The 19,254-nt window shown below is 42.4% G+C and overlaps 1 protein-coding gene across 3 annotated transcripts in view; it reads left to right on the top strand.

Annotated features, from left to right (window-relative positions):
• Window positions 1-19,254, top strand: part of insrb (insulin receptor b) — an 83,128-nt gene continuing 63,874 nt past the window's right edge. Inside the window, exon 1 of one of the 3 annotated variants that reach the window (XM_034530464.1) lies at window positions 1-84. Coding sequence is in view for 1 of the 3 variants with exons in the window: in XM_034530463.1 (XP_034386354.1) it covers window positions 8,758-8,851 (94 nt within the window). In the remaining 2 variants the exon portion in view is untranslated. Of the gene's footprint in view, window positions 85-8,107; window positions 8,852-10,921; window positions 10,941-19,254 lie in introns of those variants that run through there. The other 2 variants (XM_034530463.1, XM_034530465.1) reach the window with 2 other exon arrangements.

Here is a 19,254-nt window from a genome sequence, read left to right as displayed (position 1 = left end):
TGTGTGTTTCTGTAATTTCCCTTTTCCCTTTTCCCGATGTCCCGCCTGCAGAGGGGTGATGTGATGCTCCTCCACATGAGAGTGGTGAGTGTGGACCCTCTTGTTTTAATGACAAGCTTCAGCACGTGTGACTGCATGGTGCGATAGAGAGACAACAAGGGAATCAGACAGAGAGAGAGAGGTGCTGTTGTTTGTCTGTTTGTCTCAGCTGCAGGCGACAGGGACTGCAGTGCAGGAACAGCAAGTGCTTAAAGTGTAAATCACTCACACAGGGAGCCGTTTGAAGAGGATAATCCAGGAACGTTTTGTCTGTTTAAGCTCATGACCCTCTCCTTGTTGGACATCTCACACTCATAAACACCCACAGATGCCCTCACGTATACGCAGACACACACACACACACACACACACAGGATGAACGCAGGTTCCTGCTTCCTGGCTCCCCAGGCAGCTAATTACCGAGGCTTCCATGCCAACAAAGGAAAGAGACTCTCTCCATTCAAATGTATTAATCCCTCCATTTACAGACCGCAGCACAGGCGACTGCAGAGAGAAGGAGCGGGAGTTTACTTTTCCCTTTGGATCTGTGCATGCGTGTGTGAAGAACAGACAGAATATGTAGTCAGAGTTAATGTTGGAGAAGTTTATGTTGCAAGGCAGGAGGGGGAAATGCAAATGTGTGCATTTGTAACTCATTAACTTGGATGTGTGAATTCCGACTGTACTAATAATTGCTGCCTCTCTCTATGGAGCTGTCGTATGTCACCTGACTGCTGCTTGCTTGATGAGGCTGATGCTAAATCCAGACATCCTTTGTTGAGTAGCTGGAATAGGTAACATGGAAGAAAAAGCGGATCAGAGCATCCCTAATCAAATCAATCCATGGCCCCTTATTCTCTGCATCTGCATTCATTAGGTTTTTATGTACAATCATTTTGTTTTTCATGTCTTTAATTTATATATATATAAATATATATCTATATATAATATATATATATAAATATATAATTTATACTCTACAGACTTCCTCCCTGCTTTAGGAAGTTTTTATTAGTTATTACTTTGACTTGACTCTTTTATATATATATATATGTATATATATATATATATATATATATATATATATATATATATATATATATATATATATACACACACATATATACACACATATATATTACATTACATGTCATTTAGCTGACGCTTTTATCCAAAGCGACTTACAATAAGTGCATTAAACCATGAGTCCAAACTCAGAACAACAAGAATCAAGCAAGTACAATTTCTTCAATAACGTTAAACTACAAAGTGCTATCAATAAGAGCCATTTAAGTGCTACTAAAGTGCCAAACTACAAAGTGCTATCCGTAAGAGCCATTTAAGTGCTACTAAAGTGCCAAACTACAAAGTGCTATCCGTAAGAGCCATTTAAGTGCTACTAAAGTGCCAAACTACAAAGTGCTATCGGTAAGGGACATTTAAGTGCTACTAAAGTGCTACTACGGCTCTACCTTCCCTATTCAAGGTATAGTCGAAAAAGATGTGTTTTTAGTTTGCGACGGAAGATGTAGAGACTTTCTGCTGTCCTGATGTCAATGGGGAGCTCGTTCCACCAATGAGGAGCCAGCACAGCAAACAGTCGTGACTTTGTTGAGTGTTTAGCTCGAAGTGACGGAGCTACAAGCCGATTGGCAGAAGCCGAGCGAAGTGAACGGGCTGGGGTGTACGGTTTGACCATGTCCTGGATGTAGACCGGACCCGATCTGTTCGCAGCACGGTACGCAATGTTTTGAAGCGGATGTGGGCGGCCACCGGTAACCAGTGAAGGTCGCGGAGGAGCGGAGTAGTGTGGGTAAATTTCGGGAGGTTGAAGACCAGTCGAGCAGCTGCATTCTGGATGAGCTGTAGAGGTCGAATAACATTAGCAGGTAGACCTGCCAGGAGGGAGTTGCAATAGTCTAGCCGTGAGATGACCAGAGCCTGGACCAGGACCTGTGCCGCCTTCTGAGTGAGAAGAGGTCGTATTCTCCTGATGTTGTACAGCATGTACCTAAAGGAGCGTGTTATTGCGGTAATGTTGATAGTCAGGGAGAGTTGACTGTCGAGTGTCACACCGAGGTTCCTGGCAGTCGGAGTCGGAGCCAGCACTGAGTTGTTGAAGTTAATAGTCAGGTCGTGGGTGGGAGAGCCTTTTCCTGGAAGGAGGAGAAGTTCAGTCTTGTCCAGCTTAATTTTCAGGTGGTGAGCAGACATCCACTGAGAGATGTCAGTCAGACAGGCAGAGATTCGTGCTCCTACCTGTGTTTCAGATTGGGGAAACGAGAGGATCAGTTGGGTGTCGTCAGCATAGCTGTGGAAGGTGAAGCTATGCGAGCGAATGACAGAGCCGAGAGAGTTGGTGTACAGAGAGAAGAGAAGAGGACCATGGACTGAGGCCTGAGGGACTCCAGTAGTCAGAGGACAAGGCTCAGACACAGATCCTCTCCAGGTTACCCGTGATGGGTCAGATGGGTCGAGAGCGGGTTTCTTCAGGAGAGGGTTGACTCTTGCCTCCTTCAGAGAGTTAGGGAAACAGCCGGTTGAGAGGGAGGTGTTAATAAGATGGGTGAGAAAGGGAAGAAGGTCAGGAGCAATAGACTGGAGAATGTGAGACGGGATGGGGTCAAGGGGGCAGGTGGTTGGGCGGGCAGAGGTTACCAAGGTAAGAACTTGATTGGGAGACAGGGGGATAAAAGAGGAAAACGAGGGGGAAGAAGATGAAGTTACTGGAGGTGTAGTTATAGAAGATGGATTAGTAAATGAGGAGCGTATGTCGTCTATCTTTGTTGTAAAGTAGTCAACAAAGTGGCTTGGTAGAAGGGTGGATGGAGGGGGGGACCAGGGGGGTCAAGGAGGTTGGAAAAAATTGAGAAGAGCTTTTTTGGGTTAGACAAAGAGGATTCGATTCTGGATTGGTAGAACAGACTTTTGGCTGCAGAGATTGATGCAGAGAAGGAGGAGAGAAGAGATTGATAGGCGAGCAGGTCGCTGGCGTGTTTGGATTTTCGCCATTTCCTTTCCGATGCTCGCATAGTGGCTCTCTCGGCGCGCACTGGTTCGGACAGCCACGGAGCCGGAGAGGACTTGCGGACCTTTCGAGTCATAAGAGGACAGAGAGAATCAAGAGAGGAAGACAGCGTAGAGAGGAGAGTGTCCGTGGCAAAGTTAGGCTGCATGAGTGAGAAGGAGTCAGTTGAAGGGAGGGCTGACAGAACAGACCAGAGAGGAGGGTGAGAGGGTGCGGATGTTGCGATGGACAGGTGCAGAGTCCATTGTGGGAGGGTTGTCAGTTCCAAAGAGTGGGAGAGAGTAAGAGATGAAGAAGTGGTCAGAGACATGAAGTGGAGTTACAGTGAGGTTAGATGTAGAGCAGTTTCTGGTGAAAATATAGTCAAGGTGGTTGCCAGCTGTGTGAGTAGAAGGGGATGGGCTGAGGGAGAGAGCAAAGGAAGACAGTAAGACTAGCAGGTCCGATGACTTCTCTGTGTGGATGTTGAAGTCACCCAAAAGGATGAGCGGGCGGCCGTTTCCTGGGAAGTTTGATAGGAGGACGTCTAGTTCTTCCAAGAAGTCTCCCAAGGAGCCAGGTGGACGGTAGAGAACAACAATGGTTAGTTGAACCGGATGAGTAACCGTCACTGCATGAAATTCAAAAGACAGTGAGGTAAATGGAAGCGGGTAGAGAGCAAAACTCCATTTGGGTGAGATGAGTAGACCTGTGCCCCCACCCCGACCAGAGGGTCTGGGTGTGTGGCTGAAGGAGAAGGCCGAGGAGAGAGCAGCAGGGGTTGATGTGTTGTCTGGTGTGATCCAAGTCTCAGTGAGAGCCAGGAAGTCCAGCGATTGCATGATAGCGAAGCCAGAGATGAAGTCCGCCTTGCGGTTAGCTGACTGGCAGTTCCAGAGGCCCCCTGTGACGAAGCGCTGGGTCTGTGTGGAGCGGGTGGGATAAATAAGAGAGGAGGGATTTTGATGCATGTGTGACCGAGTTCGCAGTCTATAGTATCTATGAGTAGATGTGCACACAGGTATTGCAAGAAAACACATTATCACAGGGAAATGTTTATACTCAGCCGCCCTCAGCCACCACCGAAGACTCCCACGAAAGACTCCTAGGTCTTTATCCTCCGAGTCTTGACTCCCACGAAAGACTCCTAGGTCTTTATCCTCCGAGTCTTGACTCCCACGAAAGACTCCTAGGTCTTTATCCTCCGAGTCTTCATACGAGGAGTCTTCCCTGCCGCTTTAGCTGACGCTACAAGCCCCAACCTGGTTATACACCCGAGTTGGCGATAATTAGTTACAGCTGTGTCGAGCCCACCCACAGGTCGTTGAAGGAATTGCCCACTTATCGATCGATACTGGTAAGAGTCGGCACTCAGGGAGGGGATTCCTTGCTACCAGTGAAGTCTCAGTTTGCTAGAATGTGAAATGCTTGCCAAACTGATCAAGAAAAAAGATCTGTTTACCTCAAGGTAAAAAGTAGAATATAGTTTAGTCCCTAGTAGATTTGGATTACAGAGCAAATACTTAAATCCTAGCTGGTTTCGTTGACTTTTCAGTCACTTGTGTAAAAAAGCAAGAAATCGTAGCTCAAAATGTTCAAATTAGAAAGACAGTACAGACTAGCATTCTAGTATACCTAAATACAGCAGATACAGTAGTAATATAGCAGAGAAACCTCTTTAAAGAATATACTCAGCAAGATACAGGAAGCCCCAGAAGTCAGTGGACTCACAGCTCAAATGCACTGGAGAGCTTGTTGTTGTCGCACTGCTTAAGTAGCCACTAATTCAGTGTATACATATACAGTATATACATATATATTTAAATATAAACTGTATATCCAATACCTTGCTGGACCTGAAGAAACAAAAGACACCTTGGTGAAAGAAAATAAATATATTTTGTTGTGCCAAATGTCATAAATGTGGATATGTGCGGTTTTGAGGGTTTAACGATCAGCTTTCTCTGATGTAATGAGTGCTGACCCGGCAGCTTTTTCTTCAACTGTCACCCATCTTTGCGTCGGTCCCATGTCTGCATCTCCTTCGGTCTGAATCAACTTCTTGATACCAGGTGGAAACGTACCGAATCTGCCCCAGAGCTTGTGATAAAAAGAGATGTGTCAACATGTTCATGACACATTGCAATATCCATGTTCCCAGTGGAGAATACTGCCTTTGTGAGTTACAGAACTAGTGGGAAAAAAAGATGTTCAGGAATGACCAGACACCCATGCTCAATTTAAAAATTCTTCATGAACTATATATATTTCATGAACTGTATATATATATATATATATATATATATATATATATATATATATATATATATATATATATATATATATATATATGCTAACAGGTCCACATAATATTTATTTGACATCGCCCAAATCTGCCCGCACTCTTCTCTCTGGTCGAATTTAATCCTATTTATTCACGACGTTGTGTCCCTTTGTCCTGGTTTGACATTTGGAGTAAGTGAATTGGCTGGAGTTATATTTAGTGCCACCTACTGAAATGAAGTCGTAGTGCAACGGCTGTGTGCCGCACAAGTGCTGCGTGTGTAGACTCAAAGCAGCACTCCAGTTAGGTTAGTGGGATAAAAAGCCACTCACTTGACTTCCTCTACTCCCACTGAAAAAAAGGAAAGAAAGTGGTGTAATGCACAGCACCTGAGAGGAAGTGGGACAAGTGTGTGAAGACAATATGAGCAGAGAGACTGCATGTGTGCGCCTTTCAGTTGGCGTCAGACAGCGTGACTACCACAAAGAGATCTGTTTTGACTAGATTCCAAAACCCTTAGTCCTTCAGACCTGTGACATATAATCTCACTAAGACCTCATTTACTCTGTTCACTGGGTAACAACATTCCTCAGATTAACAAGCCTGCTCAACAAGCTCTTAGCGGAGTACACCAGTATGTATCCATCCAAGCACACAAACCACACCTCCATGTGATAAACAAGAGGAAAATGTTCTACTATATTCTATTCTATTATCTTCTATTGGTCCGACGTTACGGTGAGAATCGATTTAACCATCCTGAAGGTGCTAGTAGGCAAGACTCCGAGGTATTAAGATACATCAATAGGACAGGTTTCAAAATACGATTATTGCTATGCAAATATGAGGGAACTGTGTGAACCTTCCTTACTGCAGGCAGGTATTTTACTTCCTGGCTGCAGGGCCAAGACAGTGTGTACCGTTTACACTGCTCCATGACAGCCAAGTTGTTTTGGCCAGAAATCTCTCTGCTTCTACGCTGCTTAAAATTCATCTGAAAATATATATATATTTTTTAAATGCAAATTTTTTTATGCCAATATCTGTATATATATACTTATATTTCTTATCATTTGAAGACTCGCCTCGATTTAAGTTTAAAAAGTTCACGTTAGATTCACTGACTGAACAAGACTTTCATTAATTAGCAAAAATATCTTGAGCATTTCTATGCATCCATTTCTTGCTTACTTATCCTCCAATATAAGTGCCAATACTAATACTGTGTATATATATATATATATATATATATATATATATATATATATATATACATATATATATATATATATATGTATACATATATTTAAACTATATTATTTTCACAAGTACATTTTGTATTTGGTTGAGAAATAACGCTATATGAAGACCATCTTTATATAGTTTTTTCTCAACCAAATACACAATTGTAATCAAATCAATAAGTGACAAATGCCAAACAGAAGAATGAATATTGACAATTGTTTTGTCAACAAAATGTCAAAATAATTCCCTGTATGATTATATATATATATATATATATATATATATATATATATAGAGAGAGAGAGAGAGAGAGAGATAGAGAGAGAAAATCATACAAGGAATTTCTTTAACATTTTGTAGACAAAACAATTAATTGGGAATATGATCAGGATATTACTCCTAATCCTAATACGTGTTGGCCTGCAGCCTTAAAATGGTAACTACAGCAGGACTCGCGTGTTTCTGTTCTTTTGTACTAAAGAATATGCTACAAACAGAAGAAGAAAAATGGGAACTTCCTTTTATCTATAACAATCCACTGTGGTGAGTAATAAACGAGACACGTTAGCAGGTGATTTCCCATTTGAGCACACATGCGTGATCAAAGGGCTGCTCGACGCATTTATTTTCATTAAATCTTATTCTACCCTATTCCTGTTTTTAACAAGGCGTTGATGTGTATCCCCCCTCCTCCCTCTCCCTCTCCTCCGACAAAGAGCGCCGATGTTTTGACGCTAACGGCTCAGACAGTCCAGATCCGGACCCTGGTGGTTTGGTTGCCGTGGCCACTCCGCTCCGGGTTTTCACGCAGACCATGTGTGGCCCAGCTGAGGTGACTGGCAGGACTTGTTTACTGGTGGAGACTCGCAGAAAGAGACGGAAAGAGGGGGAACCTGAGGGAGCGCAACCGCTAAACGGAACGGAGATCCAAGTTTTTTAGCACTTGGGCTTGTCTTTTTTTTTTTTTTAAGTCTTTTTTAATTTTTTTAAACGTTTGTTTACCTCCTTCGTTTTTTTCACTATCGGGGACGGGATACCGACCTTGTGTGTGTGTTTTTATTTTTATTTTGTTTAACTCCGACACCGAAACCTCGTTTGTTTTGGATTAGCTAGCTCGCATTAGCTGTTTGTTCCCCCCCCCCAATCAGCTCACGTTAATCCGAGAAAAAGAAACGGGCGGCGTGGTGGAGAGTTTCCTCACTTCAGAGCAACGTGCAGGTTAACCGGAGCCGTCCTCCCTCTTCGCAGTCGATGGGAAAGAAGTAACGTTTACCTCCCAAGTTTCCCTTCTTTGTTTTCTTTCTCCCGTTTTATTTTTTATTTTTGGCGTTTTACGGGCGCTCCGTCGTTTTGCGGCGTGGTGGTCAGCGGAGGTGACGGAGTTCAGAGGAAGGTCGTGGTGGGGGAAAGCTGTGTGTCGTTGCACGTTTTTCCTGCACGTAGCTCTGCTCGGAGGAGTTTCCTGGGATGTGCTCCCATCAGTCTTAAAAGGGCGAGCTTCCCTGAGAGGACAGAAGCAAACAGGGGGGGGGGGGGGGGGGGGGGGGCATAAAGACCTGTGGACTTCAAAGGAGAAACGCGCAAATAAACCTCCCGGCTCCCGTTATTGGCTCCTCGTTTGGCGAGATCCATAACTTGGGCTCGTTTCTGCTGGAGGAGCCGAAGAGGAGGCTGTTGTGAACGCTGTGCATAAGGAACATATTTCCTTTTTTTTTTTTTTAAAGTGGGTCTTCCCTCATTGGAGCAGCGCATTACAGAGAAATGAGCCCGGGGCCATTGGTCCTCCTTCGGAGACCTCCAAACTAGCCCCGTGGAATATAAATAATAATAGTTATTTCTCTCTTGAATAAGTGGAGCAGCGACATTAAACAAATGAACGTGGACTGTCGCCTCCACTCATGAAAAATGAAGATCTTTACTCGCACATGTGTTGTCAGAACCCAAGATCACGTTATTTAGTGGTCTGCGTTTTTTCCAAGGCTCGCGCAGCCGACATCACAAACTTGGCTGGGAAGATATTCATAAATGTATTGCTCCCCCCGGTTCACGGGGGGCAACGTTGAATCAGTTGGCTATATTGGACCTTAATTTTTTTTAGGATTTTGTCCAGTACTTTTGATATTCCAACTTTTCTTTTTTTGAGAAGCTTGAAGAGTTGAGCTCAACTTATCTTCAAGTCAAAATGAGACGCTGGACTCTAAAGCTGCGAGCACAAATTGTGTTTTTTATCATCGGCACCTGCATTATATGCCAGTGTGGACTAATAAACGGAGAAAGTAAGTATTGATTTTTAAACAGTTTCCCATCAATTTGGCTGTGTGTCTGTCATGACACATGTTCTACTGTTTCCTTGTTTATTTGATATACAGAAGAAAGGACCGTTTTAATGAGTTGTTGTTGATAATCAACATTTGTTTATGATTATTGTGTCTCTATATGAGGATGAAGAATAATTAAGTATGAAAAAGGATAACAAACATACCAAATACACTGTATTTACAATAGGAATATTGTTTGAAGTAAGTTTGTTTTTATCACCGACACGTTTTTAAGTCCCCTGTGGAATATTATGATGCTAATGTTGCTCCGAATATGGTACGATTATTGTTATTATTCTTTATTTCATCAATTAAGATTGCGATTTTGGTCACGAGGTTCTCGCCTTCAATCTGGCGCATGCGTAAAGTTTCACATAGGGTCTAATTAAGGAGAGCTAGTAATTTCGGTTGTCGCGAATGCGTAGCTGCGCGATAATAATTGATATTTCTGCGTAACATTATTGATTAATACCCCCGCCTCTCAAAGGTGTATATATGTTAGCGGCCTGTGTTGGATGCGCCAGCCCCAGGGCCAGATTAGTCTCTGTAACTGGACGAGTGTGGTCTGCTGCAGCGAGTCTAAACTGGGAGTAGCAGGATTGGCCCTGTGAGCGTAGCTAGGCCTCTTATGGCGACAGACACCCATCTAAAACAACACACACGCGCGCGCGCTCGCACACACGGCTGCTGCAGCCTGAACGTAAACAAATTAGCCGCGGACGTTAAGAAGTCCCTTTTTTTAGGTGGTGGATTAGCCTCCATTGCTCTGGAGCACATCGCGCCATAGTATTTGGGCGTCTTCTTCTTCTTCGTCGGAGGGTTTATTTTCTGCGCTGGTGTTTGTTTGTTATTGTTCTCCATGAATTAGGGTTTAGATCGGAGCGAGTATATAAACAGTTGCTCTGCTTTGAGACGGAGAGCTGGAAATAATGATCCCGCTGTAAACAGCCTAATAAGCTCGTCATAACCACATCAGTGGAGCGATGATTTGTCATTTTTGTTTTGTTTTCAATGGATGCGTTTATCGTTGGCTGCAGTTGCATTAAAGCATTGATATAATGAAGGAAATGCACTCAGTTTGATCTTTTTACGGGTATAAAAGACCACAATATTATTCCTATCTCACGGGATAAATATGATCTTACACTTTTAAGTTAGGCATGTCAGACTGACCCAAGTTCTAGAAATACTATAATAATTAACCACATTGTATGGGTCAATCTTGCTATATTGTTAAACGGTATTGACAGTGGGAGATAATTTACCGAGATAAGGAAAAACAACCTTGTGTAAAGTAGATAATACATTTGACCATGTGGTAACGTACTAGTGTTAAACATATTCATTGTAAATAAACAATAGCTGGAATAAAAGTTCACTGGAAATAATTAAATAACACTTGACTGGGTTTATCAGTGGTTTAACCTTTGACCTACATTTGTACTTAGATTTGTGTTCAGTGTTTTTTAGATGATGTGTTGCACAAGTCCACAAAGTGTTTCAGTACATGGACCTAGTGCATGCGGGTAGAGCAAGGCAGCCTAATGAAACCATTACTAATCCAGTGTTTTCTGTTTCTTGTATTCAATTTGTTTATTATTTAAAGGTTTAGGCTGTTCAAACTTTGAGTTGCATTACTTAAAAATTGCTCCCAGTGGCCAGGTTCAAAGGAAATGTTCTGACTCCTTTACACAGGTCATGTATGTAGACAGAACAGAGGCCCCTGAAAGGGGGTCTTCTGAGACAGGGCTGCTGGTAGCCCTCCTTCCTCCTCTTTCCTCTCTCTCTCTCTCTCTCTCTCTCTCTCTCTCTCTCTCTCTCTCTCGGAGTGGGGTCATTGGCTGTTTTTGGTTCCTGATTTACTCAATTCTCTGGGAAGTGACCATATTAGGCACTCTTGAAGATGTTTACGTCAAAAATACTTAACATATTTAATTCTGAATACACACGCTGCCTGACATCGCCACCTCGGTCATGGGAAAGAGGAAGCCTTATTGATATATAAACCACTCTGTGTCTGTGATCGGCTGAGGGCTCGCCACAGAAAGTAATAAAGCCTTTATTTATACAGGATATTGTTACTTGATTTTGATTGGATTGCTTCAGTTCGTCACAGTTATCAACTGTTTTCTGAAGTAAGGAGCTGTCTCCTGGTCGAACTCGCGAAAAACAAGTTGTGCAACTGGGAGCCTTGCCCCCTTCTTGTTCCTCTCAGGCTTGTAAGCACCGCTCCGTCAGGAACGGGATATTGTGCGTGTGTGTTGTTGCGTATATGCTTTCCACAGTCTTTATGCTTCTTAAGTCACACGGACTGAAAAAGCCTGAGGAATCTCCCACCCCGACGAGGTGAATTAAATGTCCAACGCGGTCTCATTTATTCAGGAACTACAGTTGAACGGTTGTTTTTCCAACTCTGCTGGTGGAGTAACATGTTGATTTTAAAGTAAGGACGAGTGCAGATTCCCCCGTGAGTTGGTCTGTAGCCTGTTTGGATTCTCAGGCTCTCTCCACTGGAGTGCACAGTGGCATTTTCCGACAATGCTGCACATGCTGTGGAATGTGTTTTGAAGTGGCCCACCGTGTGTGTGTGTGTGTGTGTGCGTGTGTGTGTGTGTGTGTGTGTGTGTGTGTACACTTATCTGTATGCACCACAGCCACTGCTGTCTGTAGGATCTCATCTCTCAGCTCCTGACCGGCCCACTTCCGGGCTGTGCATGTTTTCTGTGAGTGTGTGTTTGTGTGTGTCCGGAGGAGGTGGTCATGCATGAGAACAGTGTGTACCAGAGCAGCGGGCTCAAAAGTGAGCTGCATGTTAGCACTAGCCCCTGAGCGGCCCCCTTGACCCACAACACATCCCATTCATCAAATGGACAAATTGCATGATGTTGTGCTGTAACGAAATTGACACGCGTTAATGTTTGAGGGAAAGAACGTTACAATTTAAAGCTACTGAATCCAATACTTCAACAGGCATTATTGTGCTCATACAATGACCAGTGAGCACAGAAGAAAAGGGGTCTGTATTTAAATGATAATTCCATTTCTATTATTACTATTATGTCAAAGTCAGTTTCACATACGGAAAAGTTAAATGTGATCTTTATTGCTTGACGTCTGCGTTTTGAGGTTTGCATTGATATTTAAGAGTTCAGATCAGATGACAGGATAATGATATATAGCGGGGTCTGAAATTATCTTTTTTCACTGCATCAGGCAAATATGTTTTTGTCTGCCACTCAGAAATCTTATCTGCCACTTTAGAAATATATGCGCTAAATGAAGGAATTACATTTTTTGATCGGATGTCATTCGTGTGTGGCATCCGCTACTTGATCAAAATCAAGTAGCGACTGTGGGTCAGTGGTCAGTGGTTAGCAGGTCCGTCTTTCAATCAGGGGCTTGGCGGTTCAATCCCCGCCATAGTCGATGTGTCCTTGAGCAAGACACTTAACCCTGAATTAATCCCTGTAGCTGTGTCTACGGTGTATGAATGTAACATGATTGTAACTCGCTTTGGATAAAAGCGTCAGCTAAATGACATGTAATGTAATAATAATAATTCGTTGTACGATGTATTTTGCACAAAAAATATCACACAGAATTTCAGTTTTCGAATTACACCATAGCTTCCTCTACACAGCACACCGTTGTTATTGCCAACTGTAGTGGATATCTTCATAATAACACACTCTTTATTAACATATTTTTTTGATTAAAAGATCCTGGCATTAGTGGATTTAATTATGTGTTAGTAACTGCTTATAGAACTCGCTCATGTTTATTTTATGTTGCCGTGAAAACAAGTGTATTTATTTAAGTTTCTCGTCACAAACCGCGTTTTGCAAGATTACATTTGATTACATCATGATAACGCTATAATTCACCATCGCCCAATACCCATTTTTACTGAATAGTGCTTGAAGGCATCATACTGTAACTCAATGCGACCTCTGTTAGCATTAGCCGTTAGCTCTGTTATCTAGCCAAGCGGGACAGTGCGGCCAGCAGCTAACAGTACTGAGCTCTCCTCGTTGTTCACAATGTATCATAACCAGGGTACAACATATGGATAAGAGGAATCGATAGTCACAGACATTCAATTCAAAAATAATCATACAGGTAGTACCCGGTGTGGATGTCGTCAAATTGTTTGTTGTGTCCAGACAACTGTCCAAAACCCAAATATTCTGTTTACTATAGCATAAAACAATCACACCCTCACATTTCAGAAGCTGAAACCATCAAATATCAATGAAGGTTTAATTAATTGTCAAATTAGGTATCAATAATTTTTTTAAATTGTTGATAAGATTATCTCTAGTGGATAAAATTATTGACCGGGACTATGCTTAATTTGTTCTGATGGTGATGAATCAGAAACAAGATTTTATTCCACACATAATAATGCTTACTGGCAATGTTGAGCGTTGCATGTATCTTGATTCGATTGTGAGTACACGTTGTCATGGGATCCAGGCTTTACCTACACCAAAATTACCCTGTGCACAGTTTGTTGTTCACTCTAGCTTAACTGTTCAAAAGCAGGGGAAATGTCTTTGCTAGATATTATGTACAACTGCTGGCTCAGTCTGCCCAGAACAAGAGATAGAAGTGTTTTCCTTTTGTTTTGGCAGTTCAGTAGACGGCAGACTATTTATGTCAGCAATTGTGAAGAACACTTTGGACATTTAAAATGGTGTTTCCAGATTTATCTACGTTCGTTTGAGAACATCGATTATTCTTTAAAAATGTGTTGATTCTGCCATTTGAACAATCATTCAATTTGACTAACTTCCTTTAGAAATACGGTATTGTCTTTTAAAGTTGTTTGCATCTCAGTCTAAATTATCTCATTTAATGAGCAAAAACCTGTAGAGTGTCCAATTATTTTTTTATTGTCGTTTTAAGAAGAATTGAGACACACCTGTCGCTAACTAGAATGTGTTAACCTAGTTTATGATTACCATTTCTAATGTCCGTACACATCATTTCACACGTACAGTATACATTCACAATGAGTCCAACGTCATTTACTATTGCTCTATTGTTGCATGTTTTTCCCACGCAGCCTTTACTGGATGCTTAATGGGCTACAAGCAGAATATGGTGGCTTTCACAATGCAGCTGAATGCAGATTGCCGTTGTACATTCGGCTCGTCCGTGTTCGCAGAGCCTGCAGACAATGGGGTTCATGAACTGAGGGCTCCACCAGCTGTGTGCTGCGTTTTGGGTGTCGGCCAGGAAAGCAATATGTACTGCGAAAGGAAATGAACTGTTGGGGTGCCTTTCCTAAGTGCTTCCTTCTCTGCTCTTATCTTTCCAAGTGTCCCTTCCAACTTCTCCTATCGTGCTTGCGTTTGTGTGCGGGTCCCTTGCTGTCTTTTCCAACAACACAATCTGAAGATGAAACGCACAACCGGACCTTTTCACCCCCACGATTCACAGTTTCACGGCCGACATGTGAACACGCTCTCGCGTGTTTGCGTGTGTGTTCAGCTCCATCGGCTTTCGGTGGACGCGCCAGAGCGATGTCAACGTTGTTTTCATTTTAGAATCGATTTGAAAAGTCGGAAAGGATTGTTTGAATTCAGCTTTTGGAAAGTATAGAAAATAATTATTAACATACAGTGCTCTCGACAAGCTTTGAATAGCCAACTAAAAGATAAATATGCTGGACTCGGCATGCTGAAGGCTGGATGATTATGTCTGGTCTTGAGTGATCTGTTCTTTTAGCCACATATTACCTCATAACTAACTTTAGTCTACAAACAAATATAGAACATTAAATGAATAAAGCTACTCTGTCTTTAACAAAACAATTATCAAAGGATTATATCATATCCATCACAGTATCATGTGAGGTGGAAATATGTGCATTAGCCTTGGGCTGCATTTTTATTTATTTTGATGCGTAGCTGAGCTGATGCCTTTCTCCCTGACTCTCATTCCTAGACAGAGAAGCGTGGCTGTTTTTGTAAACATCTTCTCACTGGACAGAAATGTGGTTGAGTCTGGGAGGGAGGAGTCACAAACACACAGAGGTTACGCCATGCCACAACAATCTGATTAGATCGGCCTTGTTGCTGTTTGGATCTGCCCTATTTTAACTGTTGGTGACTTCACGCAGTAAAATCCAAGTTGAGCTGGCGCTGCAATGTGAGGATCAGCAGAGGGATCTCCTGGAGATCCTTTTGCAGCCAGAACCAGACACATGTCCTAGTGTGAGAGGAATTTGAAAGTCCACCTTTTTGTCTGGGCTTTTGACCATCTGAAAGGTTGCCATCCAAAGCTGATCAGGTTGCATGTATCTTGATTCGATTGTGATTGTGAGTACACGTTGTCATGGGATCCAGGCTTTACCTACACCGAAATTACCCTGTGCACAGTTCGTCGTTCACCCTTGCTTAGTGAACAACTGTTCAAAAACAGGGGAAATGTCTTTCCTAGATATTATGTAAAACTGCTGGCTCAGTTGGCCGGCACCTGCCCAGAACAAGAGATGGAAGTGTTTTCCTTTTTGTTTTGGCAGTTCAGTAGACGGCAGACTATTTATGTGAGCAATTGTGAAGAACACTTTGGACATTTAAAATGGTGTTTCCAGATTTATCTACGTTTGTTTGAGAACATCGATTATTCTTTAAAATTGTGTTGATTCTGCCATTTGAACAATCAGTCAATTTGACTAACTTCCTTTAGAAATACGGTATTGTCTTTTAAAGTTGTTTGCATCTCAGTCTAAATTATCTCATTTAATGAGCAAAAACCTGTGTCCAATTATTTTCATAGCACTGTCCACCAGCACAGCACCCCCTGTCTCTGAGCTTACATCAGACTCAGCTTTAGTGGCCATGTGTGTGTACACATACATAAAATTTGAGTCCGGTTACACATTGCTCTCGTCGTACATATAATATACAAATGAACAAAAGAAATATAAAAAGACATTAAATATAACATTGGGATGTGTGTTTAGTCTATATGAGTTTGTGGCTGTGTAACTGAACCCGCTGTAGCAAAGACAAAATTCCTTTAATGTTAAAAATGCATGTTAGACAAAAAATCTAATGGGAATTTTGCCTTTTTGTATGTTTTCTTCCTAAACTTTCAGTCATCATTTCCTCGTCATCAACAATACATTATTGGTGCATGTCTAGTACGTTCTGGGTGGGAAAAATGTGACAGACTTGATTAGTGAAAAATATTAAATCTGTAGAAGTTATTTGAACCATAATAACTTCTTCTTCCTGGCCTTTTCTCTCTCAGCGGTGTATCTCGCTTCCTCTTTATGCTGGAGCTCCCTCTCCTCCCATATCCATCTCTCCTTCTCCCTTCCTCCCTCCCGCCTTCCTGTCATTTGCTTTTACGTTCAGGGGTAAGCGGGTTCACTCTCTCATCCACTGATTTGTTTTCCTTTCACACTGCAGATCCGCACAGCCTGCAGACTTGTTTTCCACACACACACACACACACACACGCGCACACACACACACACACACACACACACACACACACACACACACACACACACACACACACACACACACACACACACACACACACACACACACACACACACACACACCTGCTAATCCTGCTCTGTATGTGGTGGGAAAGCCTCCTCTTTCAAACCTCTTAAAGGTGTGAACACAATCCATTTGACACCTCTCTCTCCCACCCTTTTTTGTTTTTTAGCTTTCTCCTCTCTTATTAGGCATGCTTGCTCCAGCTGGGCCTAAGTGATGCTTAACATGTACACCTGCACATTGTGAACACCCAGTCACATTGACCTTTCTGATCATGTTGTGTTAGCGACGTCTGTGTGTCCTTTTATGAGCACTCCTGTTTGTATGTGTAATGTGTTCAGTGGAGGTGTGTGTGTGTGTGTGTAGAGTTGGAGGGGGGGGGCTCTGTTTTTGTCCCGATGAGATGGGTTACTATGGTGACTGCACTAGAAGTGCTGGTAGTGCAGTGCTCCCCCCCCCCCTCCTCCCCTGTATAAATACACTTTACTCATTTATGCATTTTAATGTGTGATAACAGAAAGTAGGATAATTATTTTCGGCACAGTTGTCTTAGATTATAGTGGCATATTATTAAGGTGCTTCTGTGTTTATTTAGAATTTTTTATATTGCCAGTGGTGATACAATCATAGATTATTTTCCCTCTCTCGACCCACACAGTGGTGTCCACTGTAAACAAACCGTCATTTATCTTGATTGTGTCAAGAATTCAGTCTCCGACACCTGTAAACATGTCGGGGCCTCCGGCCAATCAGCTTGTGTCCTGTACTACGTGGGAGTAACTCACTGAATCTCAGTCTGTCAATAACTGATGAGAGTTCAGTCGTACTAGCCTCCCAGAGTCCCTGCAATAACAAAGTGTGTTTTAAATTATCCAGTTTTGCATGATCAGTGCTTACCGATCACGGACATCCGCAGAAGAGAGACGGGCAAACCTTAGCGTAGCTTACCTCCTCACGCTCCTCAGATCTCTTCTGCTTTCACAACATGTACCGTACACACAGTTATCAATGCATTTCACCAACACTACGGCAGATGCAGAGGGAGATGGAAACAGAAAGAGGACACACAAGGCTCCCTCTTTCCTTCACGTGTCCACCGTACTGCTCTGTTGTCCACCTCCGCGCCATTTCACCCACCGTAGTCATGAAACCAGATGGGCGAGAATCTGGCCATGCCTCACAAAACCACTGGCCAAGCAGTAAATGTAATCATTTAATTACAGAATGTATGCTTGTATGATTTTTATTGGGAGTTTTTTATTAACTGTTAATTGATTTTTTATTAGCTGGTTTGTTTCTGCTTTGGGGAGATTTATCTATTGAACAGTAGCTTTTCGTTGGCAGTGATACATGTAATAACAAATCCACTAACGGCCTGCTTCACGCCAGACTACATCACTCCAGCTCACTTTTTGTTCAAACTGGAACACATTTAGTTTGAGTCGATTGAGCTACTTCATAGTGGGGCAATGTACCTCTTCACGATTCACAAACTGATTTCAATAGATCGGTTAACAGAAATGAACAGTGTTTTTTCTCAAACGGCTGCAACGCAATGCATCTTACAGTTTTGGGAATCTTTAGCAAAAAAATTATTCACGACACCAGAAAAATTAGAATTTCTCCAAACTGCATGCGAGATTACAGTACAGGCGAATTCACTTGCAGGTTGAAACCAGATTGAACAATATTTGACAAAATAATCCTAACATTGTCACTGAAATATGGATGCCTTTAAGGCTCCAAATGCAAAGCTCTTAAACGGAGATCTGAAAACACACTTTCAAAGTTTTCTTTTAAGTGGAAGCAGGGGTTCGATGTCTATCCTTCCTCTGAGTGACTGGGAAAAAAGAAGAAAGCATTTGAGTACAGATGTAAGCATCAGTTATGGCAAAACATGAATCTTCGAAGCATTCAGGTCAGACCTAGTTTTTTTTATGTTGTTGGATTGTTGTGTGTGTGTGTCACAGCCTTTTTCTGCTTTAACAATGTTTAACTGGCCATTAGGTGTCTTGCTCTTGAAGAAAGTGAGGAACACTTAATGCCCGACTGGAGTGGAAGGAGTGTCCCAGCGTGGCAGCGCTGACACCGTGGCCTCCGTCTGGGAGAAAACACTGGAGGGTACTCGTGCCAAGATGGAGTGAAAAGGGACTGAGAGATGAATAGCTTGTTCCTAGTTTATGAGCATGCATCAAGCATTCCTAATTCACTTACAGTTAAAGAGGGCCCATATTGAATCATGCCTTGCTGTTAAATGACAGCTTAATGAATGGAAGTCATTTTACAATACCGCTGTGGCCACAGGCCCTACCCTCCAGGGACTTGTCTGTCGGAGGCGAGGTAACAGGGAGTGATTTGTCAACTGGGGGGCCTTTTGAACGTTAACATGACGTCAGTATTCCATCCATACCTCGCATGCTCATGGATATCCTGTACTTGAGAAGGAGGGCAATGATCTAAAGTCTTTGGGAATCTGCAAAGGGTGTTTGTGGAAAAACTAGCAGACTCACAATCACAATCCTACAGTGAAATGTTCTTAGATACCACGTTTCTTTCTAAATTACATTTATTCTCAAAAATTCAGAGTACACAGTCATACACATACATGTCATTTTACTCCCCCCAGCCCACGTTTCCCACTCAAGTACCTACCCCCAATTGCCCCCAACACAGAATAAATCTGCCTCAATTGTCAAAAAGCACATTACAGTATGAATAGCTAAAAATATACCCAAAGTAAGTAAATATGGTGTACGAGGGTAGTACAGACAAACGGACACAATTAATGAGTTTTAGAAATGATAAATTCCCCAAAGTCAGGGAAGAGAGAAAGCAACA

This window comes from Cyclopterus lumpus, chromosome 4 (genome assembly GCF_009769545.1).
Source record: "Cyclopterus lumpus isolate fCycLum1 chromosome 4, fCycLum1.pri, whole genome shotgun sequence".
In the NCBI taxonomy this organism is placed as follows: Eukaryota; Metazoa; Chordata; class Actinopteri; order Perciformes; family Cyclopteridae; genus Cyclopterus; species Cyclopterus lumpus.
The sequence above is the reverse complement of the archived record's forward strand: the minus strand, read 5'-3'. Positions and strand labels throughout refer to the sequence as shown.